Source organism: Tenrec ecaudatus, chromosome 1 (assembly GCF_050624435.1).
Source record: "Tenrec ecaudatus isolate mTenEca1 chromosome 1, mTenEca1.hap1, whole genome shotgun sequence".
NCBI lineage: Eukaryota > Metazoa > Chordata > Mammalia > Afrosoricida > Tenrecidae > Tenrec > Tenrec ecaudatus.
The window spans coordinates 18,007,758-18,035,295 of record NC_134530.1 but is presented as its reverse complement, the minus strand read 5'-3'; the positions used below and the strand labels follow the sequence as shown (position 1 = coordinate 18,035,295).

Genomic DNA, 27,538 nt, shown 5'->3' with positions numbered 1-27,538 from the left:
AGGCAAACATGGAGTAGTTTTTTTATCTGAATGCCTCAACTTTTCTCTCGATTTATAAAAATTTACTCATTTATTCATGTAATATTTTTATTATTCATCATGTGCCATATCCAGAAAGAAAGAATTCCTTCTTTCACAATAAGAAATAGTCCTCCAACTACAGTTAAATCTGAGTCTTGTATATATAGCTTCTAAAACCTTACATTTTATAAGATGATCTAATAGGGTATGTATATTTTGTTCATGTACAATTTGTTAAGATGTATCCATGTGTACTATCTTCTTTTATCCTAAACATCACATCTGTATAATAACTAAATGAAGATCATTTTCTCCTAAAAGAAGTTACCTGAACGTGTGTGTGGGGACGAGTAGAGAATGGGGAGGAAGCTACTCTCAAAATATGCAAATGATTATACCATACTAAAAAATTTTTTAAATCCATGAGTCTCTGTAGTGATACTGAATAGGCCACACTATTCACAGAGAGAGCATCTGGGGTCTTCAAGGCTGGGCGTTGCACAAGCCGCCATCCAGCAGAGAAGCGACAGCCCACATGGAGGCCGCACACTGGCTGTGCGGTCACAGGGGCCATCGGACCGGGCAAGAAGCATCAAAATACACATAACAAACAAGCAAAAGCGTATCATTGAGGACGAGGGGCTGGAGCAGAGATACATCTGTAGACAGTGGAACAATCCCCCCACAGAGAGGGCACAGGGGAGGGGTGAGTCAACGAGGTTGCAGTAAAGCATCAATGAAACAAACTACAATCCTCTGGTTCCTTGAGGCTTCCTCAGCCCCCCCCCACTACCGTGACCCCAGTGCTGCTTCTCAATTCAGACTAGACCAGAACATGTACACAGGTATAGATAAGAGATGGGTGCTCACCGCATGCAAAACCCAGGAACAGGAGTGGGAATAATGATAAGAGAAGGATAAGGGGGGAAAGGGGAGAGGAAGGAAGAAAGAGGGAACTGATCGTAATGATTGATACATAACTATACACACCTCTCCAGGGGGAAGAACAACAGAAAACATGGGGGAAGGGAGACAGTGACCTGTGTGAGATATGAACATAATAGCGATCTAAAATCTATCAAGGGGCTATAAGGGTGGGGGAGGAAAATGGGAAAAATAATTTATAATTTATCAAGGGTTCATGAGGGAAGGAAGGTAGAGGAGGGAGGGGGGAAATGGGGAGCTGAAATCAAGGGCTCAAGTAGAAAGAAAATACTTTGAAAATGATGATGGCAATATTTGTACAATGTGCTTGACACAATGGAAGAATGTATGGATTGTGATGAGAGCTGTAAGAGCCCCCAATAAAAGCATGTAATAAAAATATTAAAAAGAAAATGCCACATAATAAAAAAGATGTGATACAAATTGCTGCTGCTATTGTTGTTAGGTGAGTCAGGCCGGTTTCTCCTCAAAGTGACCCTGTGTACAACAGAATGAAACACTACAAGGTCCTCCGCCATGTATCCTCACAATTGTTCTTATGTGTAAACTCATTGTTGAAGTCACTGCAGCAATTCATCCTATGGAGGACCTTCCCCTGAAGCTGATGCAAATAGGGAACTATTCATTTCAATGTCCATAAGATGGCTACGAAAACCACCAGGCAAAAAGCTGATGGAGAACAAGTTAGTCCCAGGTGTCAAAGAATCATTTCAGAGACACTGGTTAATTCTACAGGGTAAAGTGACATTTACAATGTGAGGTCTGACAGTAACTATTTGGATTTAATGCTTACATTTAACATACTCACTACTGGGTCAAAACAATTTCTCCTATTAAGACAAGAAATCACAACAACATCTTTGTGGTATAAAATTTCTTGACAAATAGGTTTAAGCTGAAGCTTATCCAGCCTCTATGCCAGTGATTGGCAAAGTTCAGCCTGCAAACCAAATCCTGGCCACTGTCTTATGTGTATGTAAAGTTTTATTGGAAGACAACCACACATGTTAGATGATGCATTTCCAATGTATGCTTTCGCACTACAACAGCTAACTTAATAGCTGTTGACCCACAAAGACAAAAGGTTTTACTAGCTGGAAAATGTTGTTTGATCTCTGATCGTAGGGACATTAACTTTTAGTCTGTGTGAAATACAGAGAAATGGAATCATGAAAAAACACATCGAGGAGCAATGAGATAAGCTCATTTATTTAACAAGACAATCTGCCTAATCTCTACACAAGCCAATAACGTGACCAAGCTTTGCTCTAAATTAAAGAGACAAAAACTTCACAACAATCAAATTCAGTAAGACAAGCTTGATTGGACTCTGGTTCTGATTTACAGATGTAAAAGATGTTTTGAAGATAATTAGGATAATTTGAATGTATGTTGGATTGAAATATTATTAGGGGATAGTTTTTTCATCTTTTGGAGTCTAATAATAGTACTGTGACTTGATAGAAAACATTCTTATTCTGAGAATTTATTGATGAAATATTTAGAAATCAAGGGTCACAATGTCCACCTATCGAGGAAACGTATACATAGTGTATAAGGATGGTAGAGGTGTTTCTAATATAACCTCTGTGGCACTATCAGGATAATCATTGAACTACAAGGTCAGCGGCATAAACCCACCAGCTCCTCTATCTGCTCCTATAAAGACTGACAGCCTCAGGAACCCAGACAGGGTCACGATGAGCTGGAATCGATTCAGTGGCAGTGGGCTTGGCTTTTGGTTTGGGGTATGTTAATGACTACTCAATCCAAGTGGGGGCTATATGCGATGGCTAATTTCACGTGTCAGTTGGTAGGACAGAAGGCCCAGTTGTTTGATCAAACCCTCGTCAACATGCTGTTATGACTCCGTTACATGTGACCTAATCCATTGCCCTAAGTAAGAGGAATGCCCTCTGTACTGTCCGTGAACCTCGTTCAAGCAGCAGAAAATCTGAAGAACATAGCGCTTTCCTTGGGGGTATCCTGCCTGTCTCCTGACCTGTAGGAATCTCCAGTCACTTGACCTACACACTTTGGACTTGGCAGACCCCCACACCCTTAAAATTAATCCCTCTTGCTTATGTACTCCGTCATTCCCTCACTCTTGTTCTCTGTCCTCCTCTTTCATGTATTCTAACTTCCCTCTATACTTGTAAGTTATAAACAAAAGGTGATGGGAAAATAAAATAAGTACATTAATTAGTGAATGATTCATTAAATAAAAACCCTCTAAAGCTCCTCGTTGTCTAGGTCAGTATCTTTTTGTTTGAGCCAAACTAGTGATTTTGCTGTTGTTATTCAGCGCCATTGAGTCAATTCTGACTCGCAACAACCCTGTGTGCAACAGAAGGAAGCCCTGACTGTCCTGCTCTAGCCTCACAAGGGTGATGATATTGGAGTCCATTGTTGCAGCCACTGTGTCAGTCCATCTAGTCAGAGGTCGCCCCCTTGTTTGCTGCCCTTCCAGTTTACCAAGCATGATGTCCTTTTCCAGGAACTGGTCTCTCCTGATCACAAGCTCAAAGTCTGTGAGATGAAGTCTCACCATCCAGCTAAAAGGACAAACAGAACTGTCTTGGAAGAAGTAAGACCAGAGTGCTTCTTAGAGGCAAGGATGGCGAGACTTGGTCTTACATATTTTGAGTATACGCTCAGGTGAGACCAGTACGTGGAGAAGGCCCCATGGTTGGTAGAGTAGAGAGTGGTGGATTGACCACAGTGGCTGCATCAATGGGCCCGGGCCTGGGAACAATTGTGACGATGGCGCGGGACCTGGCAGTGTTTCGTTCTGCTGTGCAGAGGGTAGCTAAGAGTCGGCGTCAACTCAATGACACCTAACAATAACATGTGTGCGTGTGAAAGTTGGACATTGAAAAAGGAGGACTGGAGAAGAATCTGTCCATTTGATTATGGTGCTGGCAATGAATACTGGAAGTACCATGGACTGGCAGCAGAACAAACAAATCTGGCTTGGAAGAAACACAGCCAGATGCTCCAAGACTTCATCTCCCATATTTTGGACATGTGGTCAGGAAATGCCAGTCCCTGGAGAAGGACTTCATGCTTGGCAAAGTGAACGGGGCGACACAAAAAGAGAAGACACTGTAAGAGATGGGTTGGCGCAATGGCTACAGCACTGGGCTCAAACATATGAACCATGTGAGGATGGTGCAGGACCAGGCCGTGTTTCACACGGTAGCACACAGGGTCACTGGAGTCAGGACGGACTCCCGAGCACCTTACCACAGACGCCATGAGCACCGACTGTGGAGCCAAGCAAGATGAAATCCTGCACACCTTTCATCTTGGCTCCATTCTCATGATATGGTCGATTGGTTCAGTAGTGAGAATTCTGGTTCCTTTCCATTGAGTTGTAACCCATCCTAAAGGCTGAAATCTTAAACGCTCACCAGTCAGTGCTTTAAGTCCTCCTTACTCTCGGCAAGCAAAGCTGTGCCACAAGTACACTGCAGGCTGTTCACAAGCCTTCCTCCAACCCCGATGTTTTGTTTTTCAACATATAGTCCAGCTTTCCTAGATTCTCTGCTCAGGATACCACTTGAATGATTAAAGTGAAAAGATACGACCCTGAAACACACATTTCCCAGCTTTAAGCCACACGGGATCTCTTCCTTCGATACTATCAGTTCTCAATCTCATGCTATCTCTTGAAGTAGTTGTTGATCGAAAGATAAGGCTTTCAACATGAATATTTATACTCTTAGAAACCCAGAGGCAGTACTACAAGTCCAAATTCAGTAAGTTAGCGTTTTGAGTTTTGTTTTTGTATTTATTTTCGTGTGCAGTGATGCATCCTGAAAGTGCAGATGATAGGCTTTTTTGAGTATACAGGGGGACAGCAAAATGTTCACGGAAAATTTCCATTCTCTTTCAATGCAATTTCACCATGAGATTTTTAATCCTCGTTATTCCTGGGTTCTTATGTATTAGGTGGCAGTTACTTCTCCCACAATAGATCCATATTTACACCGATCTCACATTTTCAGGTTCACATAATTGAATGCACCCATCAAAGCATCTGGACAGCAGTTCAGAGTCCAGAAGGACCAATATGCCCCACATAATTTTACTCAGTCCAGAATAATAAATGTGTCCCACATAGTTCTATCCTAGAGTTAAGAGGGACATATGTATTATACATAGTATATACCAAATTCCTTATTTCATAACAACTGCTCAGAAATGTTTATTTTAGCATGTCTTTCGGTAATGAAAATACAGGATACCAACAAAACTGAAAAAAAAAATTCAAATCAGAAAATATTTGCATCAAGAATTAGCCAAGGATGCCTTTTCAAACCAGTGATAATTAGTAGTCAACAAGGAATAGTCAGTGCTGGGACAAGTGGGTGGTCTAAGGTGGGGAGCTGGATGCCTGGATCGGGTCTCCAGGACCAGACTCTGTCACGGCACATTGCATAGCAGGAATAGAGGACCCAACATGGAGGACACGATACGCACCTGCATGCTGTGTGAGACTCGGTACACTTAGGCCCAAAAGTCTGGAGGAAAACAGCCCCTGGTGAGTTCCCAGGGCTTGATCTGGACTAAAGACTCTCCTTTTCTGCCATACTTCCAGTTGCTGCATTAGTCATACCAAGGAACTGCGAAAGCCCGTACACGTATTTCTACATTTCTTCACTTACTGCCCAAGTGAACCAGAGTAGTTCATAACTTGTGGACAAGTAAGTGGATTCTGAGCTCCCACGGTAACTCGAGCCCATATCTGTCCTATAACACGGCCCTGCTTGATACTTGCCTTCCTGAGATCACTGAAGATAAGGGTGCTACAGCAGATGGTGCCCGGCTATCAACTGGAAGTATCTGGGGTCTTAAGGCTTATATTCAAACAAGTAAACATCTAAATGAGATATCAGTAACGAAGTCCAAATGGAAGAAGTACACCAGCCTGTGTGATCCAAAGATGGAGATTCAAAATCCAAATGCAATGCAGGGAAAGTGTCAGAGCTTAAACTGTGAATGCCCAATTAGTAGAAGGTATGGAGGGCAGTGGGAACCCAAAATCCATCTGCAGACTATCTGATCAGATTACGCCTCTGGCAGATCCCCTCTAGCCAAAGGTGAGGGGCACAGACAGTTTTACTATCAGACAGAGATTATGGTAACCTTGGCTGTCGTGGATCAAACCACGGTATAATGTGAAACTTGGCCAGTTGACCTCCCTCTTGACCCAATCTGGCTTTACTCTGCTTTCAAATATTTCTCACTTGTTCCATGACAGAAATTTCTCCTCTGGCTTTTTAAATACTGCTGGTCTTTTCTTTCTTAATCTTTATTTTTATATTATTATTGTCTTCTTCCTGTTTCATTTGAGTTTTATTTTTTATTGTTTCTGTTAGGTTTCCCATTTTGTGAAGCAAATGCGTGGATGCACAGAGACAATAACTGATGCGCTGGTTTATCAGGAAGGAGGGTGGCGTAGGGAGGCTGAGGGGCATTGGGAAGCAATCAATGAATATGGGAATGGGGAGGGAGCATTAGAAATGATTCTGATGATATATATACAACTCTGCTTAAAAGCAATTTAAATATGGAAGTGTATGATATGTGAATATTTTATCAAGAAAACTACCTTTCAAAAAAGAGAAAGAAAGACACCAATGTTAACCAATGGTTACCATGGGTGAAGGAGAAAGAGTTTCTGCTTAGGGGCATTGAGTTTATTTAATGGTGGTGGAACTATTTAGAGAGGGATATCAATAATGGTTGCCCAAGAGTGGGAGGGCTTGCTCTACCTGAATTCAGTGCCTGTTATAAAGCCAGTGGTCAAAGCAGTGTGGTACTGGTTTAACGACAGATATTCAGACCAACGGAAAAGGGCTGAAACCCCAGAAATAAAAACATCAGCATACAGACAACTGATTTTTGATAAGGGCCCGAAAAATATCAAATGGGAAGTGGATGCCCTCTTCAATAAATGGTGCTGGAAAAAATGGATATCTACCTGCAGAAAAATGAAGCAAGACCCTTACCTCACCCCGGCACAAGAATAAACGCAAGGTGGATCACAGACCTTGAAGTTAAAATCCCCAAACTATTAGGGCCATTAATGAGGGAATTGAGACAAACCTGAGAACCTTGGCACAGGGAACACATAAGCTATTGGAAATAGGAAAGGATTCAAATATAGAGGAGTCACAAATTGACATGTGGGATATACTGAAGATAAACACCTGTGTACATCAAAAGAATTCACCAAGAGAGTAATAAGAGAGGCCACCGACTGGGAAAACATCTTTAACAATGACACATCAGACAAAGGCTTTATTACTAAACTCTACAATTCTTTGCAAGCTTACAATAAGAAGGTGGGCAAAAGACCTGAACAGAAGTTTCACAGGGGCAGAAAACCAAATGGCCAATAAATATATGAAAAAATGTTCCTGATCATTAGCCATTAGAGAAATGCACATGAAGCCACCTAACACTCTCAAAGGTAGCCCAATTCAAAACATCAGAAAGTAACAAGTGTTGGAAGGGCTGTGGTGAGATAGGGACTCTCATCCACTGCTGGTGGACCTGTAAGTACGTACAGCCATTATAGAAATAGATTTGGCGATATCTAAAACAGATGAAAATCGAGCTAACATATGACCCAGCAATCCCCCTACTGGGCATCTACTTAGAAGAGGCAAGAAACAAACCACGGCCAGACATCTGTGCCCCAATGTTCATCGCAGTACAGTTCACAATCGCAAGGAGTTGGAAACAATCCAAATTTCCATCAATGGATGAATGGATTGAAAAACTGTGGTACATACATACAGTGGAGTACTACGCATCCCTAAAAAGCAGCGATGAACGCATGAAGCACATTGCCACATGGGAAGAACTAGAGGAAATCATGCTAAGCGAAGTAAGTCAAGCACAAAAGGACATGAGTCCACTGAAGTAAGCGTAAAAACTGGGGCGTAAGGGAAAAGCTTCTCTATACGTACATTCCTGGGATGAGCTCCAGGTACCATGGCAGGGGCCAAACCCAAACCAGGGATACATACAGCAGCCAGCTGAATAGGATGGGGAAAAGGCATGGGACAGCGGGGAGCAGAGCACTAACCCATCCAAGGTGAGGATATTGTTTATATCTCCACAGGTGAGGGAGAGAGAGATGAGGCTTGAACCCGATGTGCCAAGACGTGACTACAACGTACCAGCATGTATCAGGGAGCCAATAGAGAGGTCTGCAAGGCCCACTCCAATCCAAACTATGTGAACACCCCCACCCCAAAAGAATGCACTTCAGAGGACAATACTGAAGCTACAGCTTGGGACGAGGGGCATGTAAGATTAAAGCACACAGGAGAAACCAAGAGGAATGGAGAGAGAGGGGAACACATCCTGGCCCACCAAGCCCCAAGGATGATATTCCTGCTCTGAGCAGACAGTGCACAGAAAGGACCATAGGGATGGGCCCTCCACAAGACACAACATCTCTCACTGAACCATAGCACTACAGGGGACAATACTGGAAACACAGTGGGGGGAACTGTGTCCAATCTGACCCCATCATACTGGGGCAACACTAAGGGCATGTAACCATGCAGCAAGGGGAGCAAAGTGATGAAATCCCCAGGGAATACCAAAAATAGACTTTGGAGACAGAGTGTGGCACCCCATCAAACTTGACTAGAAAACACTCATAAAGGGTAACAAACAGACCTTGAACTATTTATAGGCTTTTCCATTTTTGTCAATGACTTTCTTTTTGTTGTTATTTTGTTTGGGGTTTGTTGTTGTTGTTTTGTTGGGGTTTTTTTGGCCTGGGTTTTGTGCTTACTAATGTCTCTACATGTCTACCTAGATAACATAAGAGGGATAAACAATTCAGAGACGAAAAGAACCGGATTGATAGTTCCGGTGGGATACAGGAGAAGGGGAAGTGGGAGAAAGGAAGGGGTGGCGAACCAACTCAGGGACAAGGGAACAACGAGTGAACTAACATCAATGGAGAGAAGGGCATAAGATGCTTAGTGGGGCTTAATCAAGGGCAATGTAGCAGCAAGGAATTACTAAACCTGAATGAGGGCTGAACATGATGATGGGACAAGAGGAAAGTAAAAGGAAACAGAGGAAAGAACCAAAAGGCAAAGGGCATTTACAGAGGTCTACATACAGGCGTGTACATATGTAAACACATTTATATATAACAAGAGGGGGACACAGCTATATAACTATATCTATATGTTAAGAATTAAGGTAGCAGATGGACATTGGGCCTCAACTCAAGTATTCCCTCAACGCAAGAACACTTTGTTCTAATAATCTGGAATTCTGTGATGCTCACCTTCCCGACACAATTGCTGAGGTGAAGAAAGCTGATGGTGCCCGTCTATCAAAAGATATAACATCTGGGGTCTTAAAGGCTTGAAGATACACAAGCAACCATCTAGCTGAGAAGCAACAATGGCCACATGGAAGAAGCACACCAGCAAGTGTGATCATGAGGTGTTCAGGTATCAGGCATCTAAGACCCAGAACAAAATCATACCCAATGTGAATGAGGGGGGTGGGGTGGGGCAGAGGGGGCATGTAGTGGAGACCCAAAGCCCATCTGTAGACATTTGGACATCCCCTCACAGAAGGGCCACCGGAAAAGATGAGCCAGTCAGGGTGCAGTAGAGCACCAATGAAACACACAGCTTTCCTCTAGTTCTTTAATGCTTCCTTCTCCGCACTATGATGACCTCAATTCTACCTTACAAATCAGATTAGACCAGAACATGCACACTGCTACAGATAAGAGCCCAAAACACAAGGAATCCAGGATAGACAAACCCCTCAGGGCCAATAATGAGAATAGAGATATCAGGAGGATAAGGGGAAGGTGGTGGGGGGGGGGGGAGAAAGAGGGAATCGATCACAAGTATCAACATATAACCCCCCTCACAGAGGGATGAACAACAGAAAGGTGGGTGTAGGGCAACAGAGAATGATATAAGATTTGAAAATAATAATCTATAACTTATCAAGGGTTCATGAGGGAGGGTGGGTGGTAGACGGAGGGGGAAAATGAGGAGCTGCTATCAAGGGCTCAAGTAGAAAGAAAATGCTTTGGAAACAATGGCAGCATATGTACAAATGTGCATGTCACAATGGAAGAATGTATGAATTATGATGGAAGATGGAAGAATCTCCAATAAAAGTATTTAATAAAAATTTTTTAAATAAAATTAAGTCAACATATTCTCAAAAAATAAAGGTTGTACAACACAATAAGAAAAATCAACAGCACTAAATTATTATATATACTAAGTTGCTAATTGGAGAATGCTTTGTTGTGTATATGTATATCACAAACGAAAAAAATAAGTACATAAATTACAATGAGTATAAGAAGAAAATGCTCTAAAGCTGATTGTGATCATAAGTATGCAATTCTTCTTGATATGAATGTACTACTGAATTGTATGATATATGAATGAACTGTTTAAAATAAACCTAAGGTCACTTACCTATATGCAGCACAAATTTACCTGACTCCTCCATTCCTAAATTTGTCCCTATTAGGAAAAAAAAAAGTCAAAGTGGTAATTACCTCACAGCAGGGAAGCACGACTGTGAAACTATCTTTACTGGGTCACGGGAGGAGGATCCCGTGCTGACTGTGATCACCTACGTGGGGCTGGGCCTCTCCCTGCTGTGCCTGCTCCTGGCAGCCGTCACCTTCCTCCTGGGCAAAGCCATCCAGAACACCAGCACCTCCATCCACCTGCAGCTCTCACTCTGCCTCTTCCTGGCCCACCTCCTCTTCCTCACTGGGATCCACCGAACTGAGCCCAAGGTACGGCAGTGTCCCAAAGGCCTCCCTGCCCTGTCTAAGAGAGGCAGTACTTGAATCCTTAGTCAAATGGCCTTAAGTTCTAGGAAAGTTGGAGAGGGAGGTAGTCCTCTCTCAACCAGAAAACTTCACCCATGAGTCTCTCCCAGGTGCTGTGCTCCATCATCGCTGGTGCCTTACACTACCTCTACCTGGCTGCCTTCACCTGGATGCTACTGGAGGGCCTGAACCTCTTCCTCACTGTGAGAAACCTGACGGTGGTCAACTGCTCAAATGTGAGCAGACTCATGAGGAAGCTCACGTTCCCTGTGGGCTACGGAGTCCCGGCCGTGATTGTGGCCATTTCTGCAGCGTCCAGGCCTCACCTTTACGGAACTTCTGCCCGGTAAATGCAATTCCACCTGCGTTTAAGTCTCTCTAGTTCAACCACCAGAACATATTAGAAAAGAAACTAATAACTCCTAGGACATGTCTCTAGTGGAAGAGTATCATGATGAAGGAGTCTGACTTTAAGGTTAAGAGCTGAGGAACGAGAATCCGCCTGGAGAGAAAGATCGTGTCAAGGCAGAGTTGAAAACTGATGCGTGAGGACAGTGTGCGGTTGCCAGGCTCAGCTGACAGTACAGGGAGAGAAGAGTCTGCAAGGCCAGGTTGCCAGTGCCCCTCTCATCCTAGCTCATCCTCGAGACAGCAAAGATAAAATCAGAAGAAGCACCTACATGGCATCACTGATTTATCTTACCTGCTTCTTTACTCAAATCTTGAGGATACTCCAATGTTTCATTTGGAAAAGCAGAGTTGATTTCAAGAGTCAAAATAATCTCAAATCCCATGGCTGATATTTACAAGGTGTTTCCTCTATGCGAGGCACTATTCTAAGCATTTTGGCATTTATTGACGTGTCGAAACCTCAGACAAATACTACAAAGCAGATGCTGCCACTCCCACCTCCCTTCAGTAGTCTGTGTTTCTGTGGGAATTTGTGTGCTTCATCTAAATTACATAAATTGGTGGCATACAGTTGTTGATAATGATCTCTAAAGTCAGCAGGGATGCCTCCTCTTTCATTCTTTATTTCATAATTTAGCTAAATTGACCAAGAAAGTCTTTCTTCTTAACTAGTTTATCAATTTTGTTGATCAGTTTATCAAATTTAGGAACAAGAATTTTCCCCATCCCTCTTTGTCCACCTTTCTCTTATCGCTTTTCTTATTCTCTATTTCATTCCTCCATTCTAATCCTTATGAAATAAGGCCTGGTGGCCCAAGTGAGTTACACATTGGGCTGATCATTTCAAGATCCATGGTCCAAACTCATCAGTTGTTCTGTACAAGAAAGATGAGGCTGTCTGCTCCCGTCAAGATTTACGTCTTGGACACCCACAGAGGCACTTCTGCTCTGCCCTACAGGGTCATTAGAAAGCGCAAGAGTAACTCTTACTATTGCCTTTCTTCTGCTTGCTTCAGGCTGTTTGCTCTTCTTCTCCTAATTTATTTACAACAAAAGGTGAGATTATTACTTTAAAATCGCACTTCTTTTTTTTTTTTTACATAGGCTTCTACACCTATAAAGTTCTTCCTAAACACTGCTTTAACTGTGAGTTTTGGTCAACTGTTTTCATTTCTTTTGTGGCAAAGTATTTTCTAATTTCCCATGTGATTTTTCACTTGCCCATGGCTTGCTTGGGAAATGATGAAATTCACAAGGTTTCTTTTGTTGTTGATTTCTAGTTTGATTCCACTGTGGTCATGAAAATACTTTTGCGTGACCCCAATGCTTTTCAGTGTCCTCAGGCTTCCTTTCAGGCCTGTGGTGTGGTCGACCTGAAGAACACTTTCTGTGGGCTTTAGGAGAGTGTGTGCCTGGTACGCTGAGGTTGGGGACCGGGACGCTCCAGCGACGTCTGCTGGAGTCAGTTGGTTTATAAAGTTGGTCAAGTTGGTCGGTCTAGTTGTTCGACTCATTATTCAAAGAGGGCTATCAAAGTCTTCAACTGTTATTGTTGAATTTTCCTTTTCTCCTTTCCAATGTCAGGTTCCCTTCATGTATTTGGATTCAGTGGCTGGCTTGCATATATGTTTATAGTCATTCTATCTTCCTTAGGGATAAACCCTCTTATTATTATAATAAATGGTCTTCATCTTAGTAACCATTTTTGTCTGAAAGTCTTTTTATCTGGTGTTAATATATACACTCCAGCTCTCTGAAGCTACAGTGCCTCTCTTCTAGATAGCACATAGTGAGATCATTTTTGTTACATCCATATAGCCATTCTCTGATTTCTGACATAAATTTAATTTAGTTTCCTTACTGATAAGGTTGGAGGCCGAGTGGCTCAGTGGTTAGGTGCTCAGCGGTTCACTGGAAGATTGGCAGTTTATACTCACCAGACACTCCACAGAATAAAATTGTGGTAGTCTGCTCCCCCCAAATTGGGCCAAACCCACAGCTGTCAAGTTGATTCTGACCCATAGTGATCCAAAGGTGAGACTAAAACTCCCCCCTCGGGGTTTCCAAGGCTGCTGGCAGCTGAGTCTTTAACAAGTGTCACCAGGGCTTGTTCCATAAATTATGGAATAATTCTACTCTTCACACTCACTCAAGTCCATTCTAGATGACGTATAGGGCAGAGTAGACCTGCCCCTTTGGGTTTCTAAAGCTGCCTTATAGGATAGGATCACTATGCGTCAGAATTGACTTGACCGCTATGGCTTTTAGGGATACAGTTATATTTACAGAGATAAGGTAGTGGCAAGATAGTATTTACATCTTCACTTTGCTGTTTGCATTCTATGTCATATCTTTTTAATTCCTCTATGCCTTATTTTTTGCCTTTAGGTTAAATTTATATTATTTAATGAACCTATTTCATTACCTGTTGTTTCATTTATATTTTCAGTTGCCCTAACCATTGCAATTAACAACTTAAAGCAATCTACTTAGGAGTGAGATCAACACTGTCAATAGTATACAAAAACTTGACTCCAATATTCCTTCATTTCCTTGCCCCTCCTTTATACTAGTTTGGCATACAAATTACATCTTTATATACTGGAAGCAAATTGGCACAGTTTTATAATTATTGCTTCACGCGGTTGACTTTCTTATTACCTGTTAGGAGAAGCAAAAGTTACAACAGAAAGATAAGAACTGTCCTTTACCTCTATAGCTGCCTTTACCGGCACTCTGTATTTCCATCTCTCTCATGGCCACTGAGTCGATTCTGACTCATGGCGACCCTACAGGACAGAGTAGAACTATCCGTATGGTTTTCCAAGACTAACTCTTCATGTGAGTAGAAAGCCTCATTTTTCTCCTTCAGAGCAGCCAGTGTTTTCAAACTGCTGACCTTGTGATTAACAGCCTAACACATAACTCACCACATCACTAGGGCTCCTGCTATTTCCACATAGATACATGTTATGCTGATAAGTTCTTCCAAAGAAGGGGGGAAATTAAGACATGATACATTTTTAAAAATGAATTCTTGCTAGCCTGCTCTACAAGAAATCCTAAAAGGACTATTTCAGACTAAAATGAAAGAAAACTAGACAATACCATGTATCTCATTACTTATCTTATTCATAATATAATCATGTTACTGTCTACTTTTCTTAAATTTGGGGGGGGCTATATATGGAATTCGTGGCTGTAAGTCTTTTTCTGCCAACCCTTTGAAGGTATTAGCTCACTGCCCTTTAAACTCTATTATTTCAGAGAAGCCATCTGTTAAGCTTCTTGAGGCTCTCTTGCATATACATTATTTTCCTCTTACTGTTGACAAATTTCTGTCTTTGACTTTAGTCATTTTGACTATATTTGTCAATGCGACTGTGATGTCTCTTTATCCAGTTTAAGTGGAGTTCCGTTGCTATTCATAAGGTTTTCAATGCCTCATCCCTCAAAAGTTGGCAGTCTTTAGAACAGTGGTCCTCAACCTGGGGGCTGCAACCCCTTTAAGGGTCAACTGTCCCTTTCACAGGGGCCACCCAACTCATAACAGTAGCAAAATCACAGTTATGAAGTAGCAACGAAACTAATGTTATGGTTGGGAGGTCACCACACATGAACTGCATTGAAGGGTCGCGGCATGAGGAAGGTTAGAGCCACGGCTTTAGAAGCTCCATGGAAACCAGTTCTCCTTTTATTTGAAATATCCTGACATAGCTTCCAGCATCACCGTAACATGGGAGTCACCGCAGTACCACCAACTGACAGACAAGTAGTGGCACGATTGTCATACAAAATTGTTTTTTTAACTCACTGCTAACTGAGTCGATTATGACCCATGGGGACCCTATACCTTCCTTTCTTTAAAAATGCTTTACTATACAACTTTTAACAAACTTATAATGGCTAATCTTAAAACTTTGCTTATTAAGTCTAAACCTGGATTCCCCCAGGGACATTTCCTGTTGGCTGATTTTTTTCCTCGTGTTATGTTTCATATTTTCCCTTTTTGTTGCTCATTTTTGTTAAAATTGGACATTTTACATCCTAGCACCTCTAGTATCATCCAATGGTTGTTTTTTGTTGTTGTTTTGGTTTGGTCTTTTGCTCTTGTTTCTGGTTGCTAGTTATCTACTTAACAACTTTCCTGGACTAATTCAGGACGCAGTATTCCCTGAAGTGTGCGTCCTCTGAGTTTTCTGCTAAGTTTTCTTTTTTTAATTAAGCCTTGTTTGTACTTATAATCCTGGCTTCCTAGGGGTCACACAGGGTAATTTAATTTAGCGGTCACCCAACAACTGATCAGAAAATTTCCTTAAGTGAATGATTGTATGTTTTCCACCTTTTTCAAGGAAGAATACGTGAGAAGGAACACAAGTAGCCTTCAAAGAGTTCATGGGAAAAAACTATTTTATCTTTCAATTCTATTTCCTCGCAGAGCCCCTGCCCACTTCAAAGATAAGGCAGCCTTATCTTTCCTTCCTCGTGCAGTCTCAAGGTCAGCTAAAGGTGAGAGGCGGGTGCTTTTTCCCCCAGCATGCTTTCCTGAGCTTGGGCACTGCCTTTTGCCAAGTGCAGCCTTCAGGTCCCTAAGGATGTCAGAACTTTTCTCAGTTCCCTGCGGTCTCTTACTTCGCCAGGTATCTTTTCAAATTCTTGGCCAAGTCTTGCTTGGTCTCGTTGGGCATTTGTTGGTCTCAACTGAAATCACCGCCTTTGACAGCCTGGTGGTGCTGCCAGCAATACCAGCGATATCCTGGGTATAGACTTTTTTTGGTCCCTTGCTGGGATAAACACAAATCATGACCAAAGTCTGAGAGTAAAGAATTCCCTGAGAGCTGAAAAGTTTGGGGAAAATATTGACTGGCCTTAGAAAAATGATAATGATGTTTATAACATCTCCAAAAGTGGTCAGCTCTCTTTGTTATCAACTTTTGGCTACTCTACCCCTGAGCTAGCAGGGGAAAAGGCACAGAGCCCCAAGCAAGGCCGTCACAGACCGCCCCTCATCATCTGGAGGCACATTACTTTCTCTTGGGCTATTTTCCATTCATTTGTGGCTTTGGTTAATTACTTGTTTGGGCCAAAGTTTTTATTGCTTAAAAGAAGAGTAAGTTCACTAAGGTGCTGCTCACTATTCCGCTCAATACCCAAGAGCTTCAACTCTCAACTACAGCCTTTCGCTAAAAGGTATGTTCACCTGCTTCAACTGAGTCCTTCCCCAATATTGAGTATCTTTCTTGGAAACTTCAGCTCGTTCTCTTACATTATCCTCAGTGGGTACTTTTCAAGCATTCTGTGGTCCTGAAGTATCCTACCACATTCACCACAGTATCCGAATAGAGGGTCAGGACTTAATTGCATTACTGTCTTTCAGTATAGCCTTGAGCAATAAGTCAAAACTCTCAGTTACCATGTGTAATCATTTTAAAAAGCAATTATGTTTGAGGATGGTTTTAACATAAAGCTGAATGACTCACCAACAAAAGCCAGCCCAATTTAAAAGTAGGCGGCAGAAGATTTGAATATGAATAGACATTTATTCAAAGAAAAAATACCAAGAAGCATAAGAAAAGATGCTGAACTTCAATTATTAGAAAATGAAATCACACTTCACACTTTAATAACCAAAACCCATGGCCATCCAGTCAATTCTAACTCATAGTCACCCTATGCACAACTGTGAGAATATTTTTATTTAAAAAAAAAACACTGAAATGGACAAATTTATGGTCTGTGATATAGCTATCTCAAAATGATTTTTTTAATTCAGTGGATGGGTTTATAACAAACTAAAATATTTAATTAAATAGTGGGTGGGTGGGGGAGCCCTTAAAACCATGTTAGGGGAAAAAACAACCATGTTAGGTTCACAGGACTCTCATTAATTCATTCCCTATTCATGTGCACATCCTCTTCCCGACGTGAGCATATTTAGCTCAGCAGTGGCCATTCAAACATCACTGTTGTTGTTAGGTGCCGCTGAGTCACTTGGACCCATAACAACCGTCAGCACAACAGAAGGAAACACTGCCTGGTCCTGTGTCATCCTCACAATTGTTCCTTTCTAGCTCAGCTAAAGAATCATTTCCCTGGAGGATCTTACTTCATCTATCCCATAGACCCAACACAGCATGGCGCCTAAGGCTACATTTGCAGGGGCTCTTGCCTTATTGTGAAGGTGTGTCTAACTGTGTGATATGGAGGTGTAGAGTCTAACACCACGTGCACTTTCTTCACCATTGTATCTTCAGAACAAACCCCAGAGTCTGTCACACGAAAGGTACTCAGAATTTGGTGAAGAATGAGTGAATAAATTTGCTTAAGTGCTCCAGATTCTCTAAGATCGATGACTTTTTAATCTTTGCGCTTAGCTGCTGACTCAACCCAGAAAAAGGATTTACATGGGGCATTCTTAGACCAGTCTGTGCCATCTTTTCTGTGAGGAACTGCCTAGCTGAGGCTTAGTAAAAGAGCAAGATGCATGATGAAGGTGGCAGAAGGAAGAATGTCCCTAGGTTGTCATGGGTTTCGTCTGTTTCCCTAAGGCTTCTCCTAAATCTGTGAACTCCAAAACTTACCATTGCCATCCAGTTGACTCCCACTCGCGGCAACCCTATAGGATGAAGCGGAACTGTCCCACAGGGTTTCCAAGACGCTAAGTTTTTTGAGAACCAAGCACACTGTTACATCTTTCTCCCATGGAGCCAGAGGTGGGTTTGAAACACTGGTTAGTAGTGGGGCACTTCAACCACGGCACCAATAGGGCTCCTATCGATAGCTGTTTCCAAATACAAATGCTACTGAAGTATGGCTTTGGTGTTGTGCAGCTTAGGGTGAAGACGCATCTAGTTTGAAATGCTATTCAATAAACCTGTGATTTCCCAACAGCCAACTTAGTTTTCTTTCTGATGACCTTCTGGATTTTGAAAAGCAAACTCTCCTCCCTCAACCATGATGTGTCTCCAAAATACAAGGGAAGATAGAGAAGAAGACACACAACTGCATAAATGTGTGTAGCCCAACGGGCAAAGTCAGGTGCCTCCTGAGCTCCCAATGTCCTTCTCAGAGCAAGCAGCTGCAAAAGACTCCTTCTACGGTGGCCAACTCGGATTCAGTGTTCTGCTGCCTGCATTCCACCCAAAATGTTATGTCCACCTGACTCCCCCAGCAACAAGGACTTGAATAAGAATTGGCATGGGTTGGTAAACACCTTTTGGATTTTTGGTCAGCTGTCCTATGACCCAATTCGAAGCACAGTTATTTATTCATGAAGCACTTAGAACAACCACAACCCAGCTTGCATTTTCCTGCCTCACTCTCAATTCAGACTCCCCATTGCTCTAGCTGGAAAAATTCTAAAACCAAACCAAACTGATTGCCATCAACAGATTGTGACTCACAGAGAGTCCATACCTTACAGGTTAGAGCTATGCTACCTAAGACACCCCTGGCTTGAGTCCCTGTGAATCAGAAGCAAAGCAATGGACTGCAACAAGCTTGACAGAGCAGCTTGCCTACCTTTTCTCCCATGCTTCCCCGGGAAGGACTCAAACCACCATCTTTCACTTAGTAGTCAAGTGCAAACTGCTTGCCCCGCCCAGTGGAAAATCCTACCCAATACCAAATCCTGCAGGAGGCTTGAAACTCCTTTTGCTTTGCTCCAGACCCCTCATTTGTTAAATGAATCCTCTTGCCTTCTAGGTTCGTATGACGATCCTTCTCAAATATGATGCGCCACTGTTTGGTTGGATAAGGCATCTGACCAGGACTCTGTGAAAACAGAAATCCTACCCTTCTCCTTTTTCAGTCCTAGGACCTAGCTCAGAGCCATGTCCCCAGTTAAATAATTTAAGGATCTTCATGGATCATAACTCTTTTGAAACCCACATGATGAAGTGTCACTGCCCTCCTCAGTCCAAGTCAAGTGGTGTCCTGGGAACAAGGGGGCTTTTGCTTTGGGGGAATCACTGGCGGTGAAGACCAAGACTAATCACAACTCCCTCTCTGAGAATTCGCTACTCAGAAAGAGAGGGTGCTGGTGGAAGTAAGCACAGGGTAGAGATGAGGATGGCCTTGATTTGGGCATGTGGATACATCCTAGATATCCTGTCTCTTCTGCACCTGGTGTCTGGGCATTCTACAAGTGGGTTCAGCCGCCCAGATCATGGCCTACCCCTTCACCATCATCCACAGTCTGCAAGGTGTCTTTATCTTCCTGGTGTACTGTCTCCTCAGTCAGCAGGTACACTGCCCAGCTCCTACCCAGGATTATTCTTTTCTCTTCAATCTCAGTGAGTTACCTCTGAGCACGCTTTGTCTCTGCAGGTATGGGAGCAATACAGGGATGGTTCAAAGGGACTAGGACATTTAGTACAGAGTCTGGGACGTACACCCTCTCCACAGGATCATGTCTGGCACCTCTAACCCAGTGATGGTAAGACTATACACTGTTCTTCCCCAAAACACCTCATTAAGTCACCTATTTAAGTACTAAATACCAATCACATTGGGTAAGCTAGATCTGCAGCAGGTGATGTCCCAGGATGGCCCATACCGGGTTTACTCCTTGACTTGCTAATAGAGTTTTGTCCATTGACAAGGGTGTCCTTTAAAAAGTTTGCCTTGAAAAATATATATATATATATATAGAAACACTTGTTGCTCTTACTCCTTAGAGAACAGTGTTCCTCCTAACTCCTGCACAACAACACACATAGCCAACACCTACTACAGCCATGCGTGGTGCAGTGGACTGCTCAGTTCTGTTTGTAAGAGAAAATCCTTACTTTCAGAGGTTCTGGTGAACTAAGTCCACAGCAATCAGTGATGTGAAGCACTGATGCTCAATAGTCTCACAGCCATATTAGCCTCTCCTTTTCCTCTACAGTATTTCTATTTCTAGTCACTTGGCACCATCACACACACACACACACACACACACACACACACCCTACATACACAAAGGCCCCAAAAATGAGGATGGTGTACCTATTTATGAAGTACGTAGAAATACATGTCGACTGGGAATTTAAACATTCTCAACAAGTCTGCCTGGCATGTTCAACACCCTCTATCCAGTGCAAAACAGGAAGGAAAAAGTGCAACAGCATGGGATCATTCGTGGCAATGATTACTAGTAACCAACACTTTGGAATGTTGAGTTACAAAGTTCTTTTGCTTACTATATATACTTGAGTATAAGCCAACCCGAATATCAGCCAAGGTACCTAATTTTACCACAAAAACTGCATTAAAAATGTGCCTTATACCTAAGTATATATGGTATGTCTTCCCACCTCTTCTTTAATCTTCCCTACTGGGTGATTAAGATCCCATCTGACAGCAGAAGAAAGTAAAACTACCTGGATTTATGCGCATTGCTCAGGGCCTCTTCATTCCGTAATATCTAAGCCCATCTGAGCCTTCCTTCCCATTTCAAGGAGCTCCCCAAGTACACCGTCAGGCTATCCTTCTCTGTTTCTTATCAACGTGTTCTCAAGTTAGCAAGAGGACACTTCGAGAACTTCATGCTCTCAATTACACCAAGCATCGGTATCCTTCCTTTCCACCATCCAGAGTACCACAGGCCAGTAGAACGACATGGAACAGTGTCCTTCTCCTACCTAAAGCAATGTTTCCACCTACAGGTTGACCTTCATACTTCATGACTTGTAAATGCCCTTGTAGAGTGGTTCAGACATTCACTCTCATATAGATATTTATACTCTGCCTTAGGCTGAGCTCTTGAGAAGCAAATCCAGTGACCTTATATATGTAAACATAGAGACATTTTTAACCAAGAAAATGGCTCACATAGTTGTAGAAGCAAGAAAGTCCAAATCTAGGCAGATTCCAAGTCCATGTGTAAGATGTCAGGCTCTAAGAGCTGATGAAAATGGTGAGCTTGCGGCCGGAGAGGACAGCAGTACAGACAGCCTGCTACAACCCCCAGGATCAGTGGGCAATATGACAGAGCACTCAATCACAGAAAAGGTCAATCAAGCCGATGCAGATTCCATACCCAGCAAAGGGCAAGCAAGCTTTTCCACAGCATCCACTTATGCTGGAACCATAAGCCATCCTCAAGAAAACAATCTTTCTTTCAATTGACTGCCATCAGACATGTGACCGGAATCAGGGTTTTACATCTCACCCTAATCTTCTTACAACTGATTTGTTGGTCACAGCGATCAACCCCATTCATGGAGTTGACTATATTATGTTGGTCAACATCATAATATAGAGGTCACATCATAGGGGATTACTGGGTCATAGCTACCAAACTACTTAGAATCCTGGCTCAGCCAAGTGAACATAAAACTTATCGCGTCCTATCTCCTTGTTTATGCTTGATTATTTTCCATCTGACCAACAGGTATTAATTGGTATTAAATCCTCTTCTAGGCACCAGTCAAGGGTTGGCTTTGCTCACTGTCTCAATTCCCTCAGCCCATGCAAATGTGACCTCTTTTCCCTACCATTCCACTGAAGCAATCTTTCTTAGGCCTACAATAAGTTTTGTGTCCCTAAATATCTTGTAAATTTCTAATATTATTAATCACGTCTTCCTCCTGAAAAATCCCATCCTTGTTCCATCTACATTCTTCTAACACACCCTTCCTGTCTTTTCTTCCATTATCCTATCGCCTTCCCATTCTCTTACTCATCTGCCTCCCTCTGTACTTTATAAGAACCTGTGACTGCACTGGGTCACCTGAATAATGCAATGCATAATTTTCCACCGCAACATGCTTAATCTAATCAATCTGCAAAGTTTCTTCATGTTCTTACATACATTCAAAGGTTTAGGAGTTAGAATAGACCTCATGAATAGAACACTATTCTGTTTACCACACTTATATTACTTTGGCTTCCAAAGTAGAACACCATCAAAATCTGCCCCATACTCCACAACACTCCACACGGAGATAAAATATACATTGAGAAAAAGAAACAATATTTTCTATTTAGAGAAATAGAATAATGGCATTAAATAGTTAATAAAAACATAAAATTCAAATGGTCAGCTCTGATATTTCTGTTATCTTTGCTACAGAGGGCTAAACAGATCTACTGTGTAATCTTATCCTATACGATCTAAAAATTGGTGTCTCTGGTGTTCAAAGACGTGGGGGGTACCTTCCTTTTCTTCCTGGCATCTCTTTCGGGGCCTCCTGAAATGCTGCTTATGAAAAACAAAGTGTTTGTATCATAGTCAGCTCTGAAGAACTTCCTGAAGTCCAATATCTACTTCCTCAATAGAGAGACAGGCTTGTGGAGCTGCCTGTCTCGGGCACTGATGTCACACTAAGCTCTCTATGGAGTTAGGAATAAATAACTCACCCTGGAATGAAAAGAATATGGGAAAAATATAATTCCTTCCTTTGCATCTTAGGTGATGCCATAGTTTATTGTGCCAGCCTGGCCGATAAACACAAGTAGGATTAACTGAAGGGCGGAGGGATAAATGGCTTGCTTGTTCTGTGCCTCAATTTAAATGGGTACACTACCTGTGGGATGCCTAGCCTGTGGACTGTGTCGCTGCAAGTTGAGGTCCCTTTAATCCCACACGATTGGAATGTTCATCTCTGGATCTGGGGACTGACAGTTGGTGACAGTTGGTGACTTGCCTTGCTGTTTGCTGCCTGGATATATATAGCCCAGCTCTCTCTACAGAAAGGGACTGGCAACTGGTGGCTCTCAAGCCTTAAAGGACTGCTAGTGTCTCACTGCTTTATAATTTAACTGTTAATTTCTTGTATTATCTATCTGTATATAATTTAATGGTTCATTTCTTATATTATATATCTATCTTTATAAATATATTTATAGATAATTACTAGCAATCTGGTTTGTCTCTCTAGAGAACCCTGTCCAACACAGGTGATTAACAATAAATATCATTTGTAACCTTTCGTTAATTTCTCACCTGCACTCTTTGATGGCTCCATACAGAAAAAAATGGTCTTTGAGGAGCGCAAATTACTTACACTCACCTACTGTGGTAGATATAAACTTCTTTGTCAATTTGAGGATTAAGAGTGTAGGGGTGGAGTCTAGCCTATCAATCAGACCATAGTCAATGAGGCCTCTGTGTGGGCATGGCCTTCTCCTGAGAATTCTGGGAAATCTGGCAATTCCTCCTTGGAGGTGGGAGACTCTCTGCTCACACCCTGGGAGACAGAGCACCTGACCAGACACATGGACCCACCCTGATGCAGCCCTGGGTGCTGGAGAAGCCATGCAGAGACCCCCGCCAGCGCTGAGATGTTTCCAATGCCACTGGATCCAAAGACTTTCTACCCACTGGCCTGTGATTGTCTATATTCAGCACATTGCATGTGTTTCATGCGTCTGAAGTGGACTTTATAGATTGGTATTAGACGTATGAGCTAATATCGGACTTACGGACTTGATCTGGACTGGGATGCTTTCTCAATGTTCAATTGCTCGTATATATAAATCTCTTTCTTATACGCATATGTGTGTCCATGAATTTGTTTCTCTGGGCTACCCAGACTAACAAACCTACTAACCAAGAGGTTGAGGGTTCAAAATGACCCAGTCATGCCACAGAAGGCCTAGCGATCTGCTTCTGTAAAAATGTAGAGCCAAGAAAACCCCATGGAGCCATTCTGTTCTGTAACACATGACATGGCCATGAGTTGAAACTGCATGGGATTTTTGATACATAAAGCAATGTTTGGCAAGCACTGAATCAGAAGTGTCAGGATATTCACATACATTTTGAAACCGATCAATTTTGTTCCCCATATCATTATTCTCATCATGTGTAGTTTAAAGGTTAGAAAATGTTGGGGAGATGAACTTTCTAAGAAAGACTAGCAAAATACAATCTGATGGAGCCCCTTGATCTTAGCCTGACAAATTCAGCTGGCAAAGGAAATATGTAAAAACTTCTTAAATTTCATAATTCCTTTTTGAAAGGTGACAACATTTATTTTCTACAGTTGTATATCAATGCTAAAACTTATCTTTCAGATTAATTAGAAAGCTATTCAACTGTAACTCTTGTTCCATGGAAAATTGGAAACATCATTCTTTGGGCTATGAAGTAGGAAATAAAAGACTTTGTTGCATGTTTTTCAAGAAATGTATTTTAAATAAAGCAATGCACAGGAAGTCGTGGAGTACATGTCTAACACTCAGTTCCTACAAATCTCGACCTTCCTGTGCCCTACACTGTGCTCAGCACACTCGGCACATAGAGGGAAAGCTCAGGCTCAATTTCTTGCTTACCTTGGCTTATGGATCAAACTGTGTTGCCTAAACTATGCGCTATAAATCCTAATGTCTATGTCTATAGTCACAATAGCATTTGGGAACGGGTTGAATTTTTATGTAAATGAGACAGAATTAGTGTCACTCTCTTTTGAGATATAAGAGAGTAAGATACAAACTAGCAAGAAACAATAGGAGAAGAGAGTTGAAGACTGCTCAAGAGCAGATGTTCAAGAACAGTCAAGGATCTTCCTCAAGAGTGCACAGACGATAAAGCCTTCCCTTGCAACTGATGCCTGAAATTTAGAATTCTGGCCTCCAAGACTGTGAGCAAATAAATGTTTGGTAAACCCACCTACATGTGGTATTTCGGTATAATTAGTGCATCTTGGGTTAAGCTGGATTCTCTAGCTTCCCCCAACCTCTACAAAGACTCGTCAAGCCGCTGAAACTCATTAAGCAGAGAAAACAGTCTCAAAGGTCTCTTAACACAAATGTCCAGGAGGACTAGATGCTATCTGAATTTCTTCATCTCTCTGCTCTCTTTCTAAGGATTTCCTTTTCATTCACTCAAATGCTGATGACTTGTCAGAGGTCATAGCTCTGGCCTCCACAGACAAAATAAAATGATACTTACACCTAAAGTTGATTGATAAGCCAAAATATTCTTATAAATTGTGTCTCTACCACTGGGTAACTGAAGTATAAATCACTTCACATGCCATGTTAGGGTGGGTTCTCTGGAAAAGCAAAACCATTGATGCTTGTATATTTTTTATATAGAATAATACTAATAATACTCACTGTCACCAAGTTGTTTCCGACTCATAGCAGCCCTAGAACTGCTCCTGCGGGTCTTCAAACTGTAATTCTTTAAAAAATAGAAAGTCTCATCTTTCTCCCTCAGAACAGGTGATGGTTTTAACTGCTGACCTTTGGTTAACAGCCCAACTCAACCATGACACCACCAAAGGACCTGTGTTGAATAGAGAAAAAGATTCATGTCAAGAAATGGTTACACAGTTGCAGAAATAAGTCAGTTCAATCTGGTTCAAGTCTGGCTCTCCTGACTCAAGGAAGTATAGTGGTAAAACCAGGCAGGAATCAACAAAAGAAAGAAAAAATCTCAAACTAGATAAACAGTCCACAGCAGTTTTACGTGTCTTTTGCTGGGGTCATACTTCACCTTCCTGAACACTACACTAGATCCCCACTGCTTGTGGTGCAGGAACTTTTGATCTTGATCTTTGGAAGTCAAGACAACTTCTTGTTCCCTAGATGAACTGATTTAGGGGAGTGCTGAGTGTGACACTCTCTTCCCCAGAAGTTACTACAGACTTTGCCCACTGTGTTGAACTGCTGAACTAAGGTCCGGGATCATCACCAAAAACAAGACTTGTATACAGGCACTGGGAAGAGCAAGGTTGGCATTCACTATGGACACTAGTCTCTCATGTAGCCAGCAGGTCATGCTCTGCAGCCAACACAATGCAGAAGACCTTAACAATCATTTCACCAAAGAGGATATTCAAATGGTCATCAAGCACATGAAAAGATGGTCAGTGTCATGAGTCATTAAGAAGATGCGCCCAACTTAAGAAAAATCAGTTCTTACATCATGGCCCCATTTGATACTCACCTTCATGAAATGACCACTGAAGATACTGGGGTTGCAGCAAAGTATGGTGAAGAGAGCAGATGGTGCTGGCTATCAATCAGAACGAGGTCTGGGGTCTTAAAGACTTGTATTCAAACAAGCAGTCATCTAAGCGAGGAGACAACCAAGTCCAATTTGTAACTATTTACCACACCATGACTACTCATCAGGAGAATGCAAATTCAAACAAATGAAACCACTACACACACACTAGTACAGTAAAAATTAAACTGGCTGAAAATACTGTGTTGTCAAAGATGAGGAGCATATGAAAATTTCCTTCACCGATCATAGAAGCATAAGTTGTTTCGATTATTGCGGAAAACTGCTCAGCAACATCTACTGAAGCTAAAGATGTACCTACCCAAAGATGCAGCGATTCTACTCCTAGGTTTATAAACAAGAGGAATGAGTACTTGGTCCATAATGAGACCGTTCACAGCAGCTTTGCCCATAATAGCAACGTGTTAAGAACCTAATTGTCCATACACATAAGAATAGATTGTTTTAGTTGTGGTATCTTCAGATAACTAAATATTGCATAGCAAAAATAATAAACTACCAATAGATGCAATAGATATAACTCTCAACCCTATATTAAGTGGGAAAAAAGACAAAGAGTCACGAGAAGCCATACTGTACAGCTTCAGCTCTATAAAAACAAAAGTAATTTGATAGAAGTTGAAACAGTGGTTACCTCTGGGAGAGCGTTCTTGGGTGACAGGGGAAAGTCAAAACCTGAAATAAAAACAATATTTTACATCTTGATCTAGGTGGTGGTTCAACAGCTATCTCAAACTCCCTTAAGTTTAGTCCAACTAACACTAACCCTACAGGGGAGTCGAACAGTCCCTGTGGGTTCCCAAGGTCACAAATCTGTATGGGAGTAGAAAACGTCAGCTTTCTCCCAAGAGCAGCTGGTAGTTTTGAACTGCTGACCCTGACATCAAGAGTTCAATTTATAACCCATTATGCTACCAGGACAAATGTATAAACCCTGTCTGAGTATACCACGTGTTAGCAAAGGAGCACATGAAAATTTCCTTTATGTCCTGTTAAGTTACATTACCTATCAATTTTTTTTTAATTCAAAGGGGACCCTGGCAGAAGAGGTTAAGAAAGGAAAGTAGCCCAAGGGGATGAAGCGGGGTAGGGGTGGGGGGCAGAAACCAGAGACCTTGCAGCCCGAGCAGCTGGCTTCATATCACGACCCTACCATTTACTACCTGGGTGACCATGAGAAACTCACCTCAACTTGTCAGGTCTCAGCCCGTCTCTCTGTTGAGGCTAGCACTACAGCAACGACTTCAAGGACTAACTCACTGAGGACTAAAAGCTCAGGACAGAGGCTACTCTTAAAGCTGTTAGCTACTACTGAGACTCTCATTCACACTGAC

The 27,538-nt window shown here is 42.1% G+C and overlaps 1 protein-coding gene across 1 annotated transcript in view; it reads left to right on the top strand.

Moving 5' to 3' along the window:
* Positions 1 to 11,178, top strand: part of LOC142445703 (adhesion G protein-coupled receptor E2-like) — a 35,522-nt gene extending 24,344 nt beyond the window's left edge. The window contains exons 17-18 of the mRNA XM_075547664.1: positions 10,519 to 10,792; positions 10,939 to 11,178. Of these exons, the coding sequence (XP_075403779.1) occupies positions 10,519 to 10,792; positions 10,939 to 11,178 (514 nt within the window). The remainder of the gene's footprint in view (positions 1 to 10,518; positions 10,793 to 10,938) is intronic.
* The last annotated feature ends 16,360 nt before the right edge of the window (positions 11,179 to 27,538 follow it).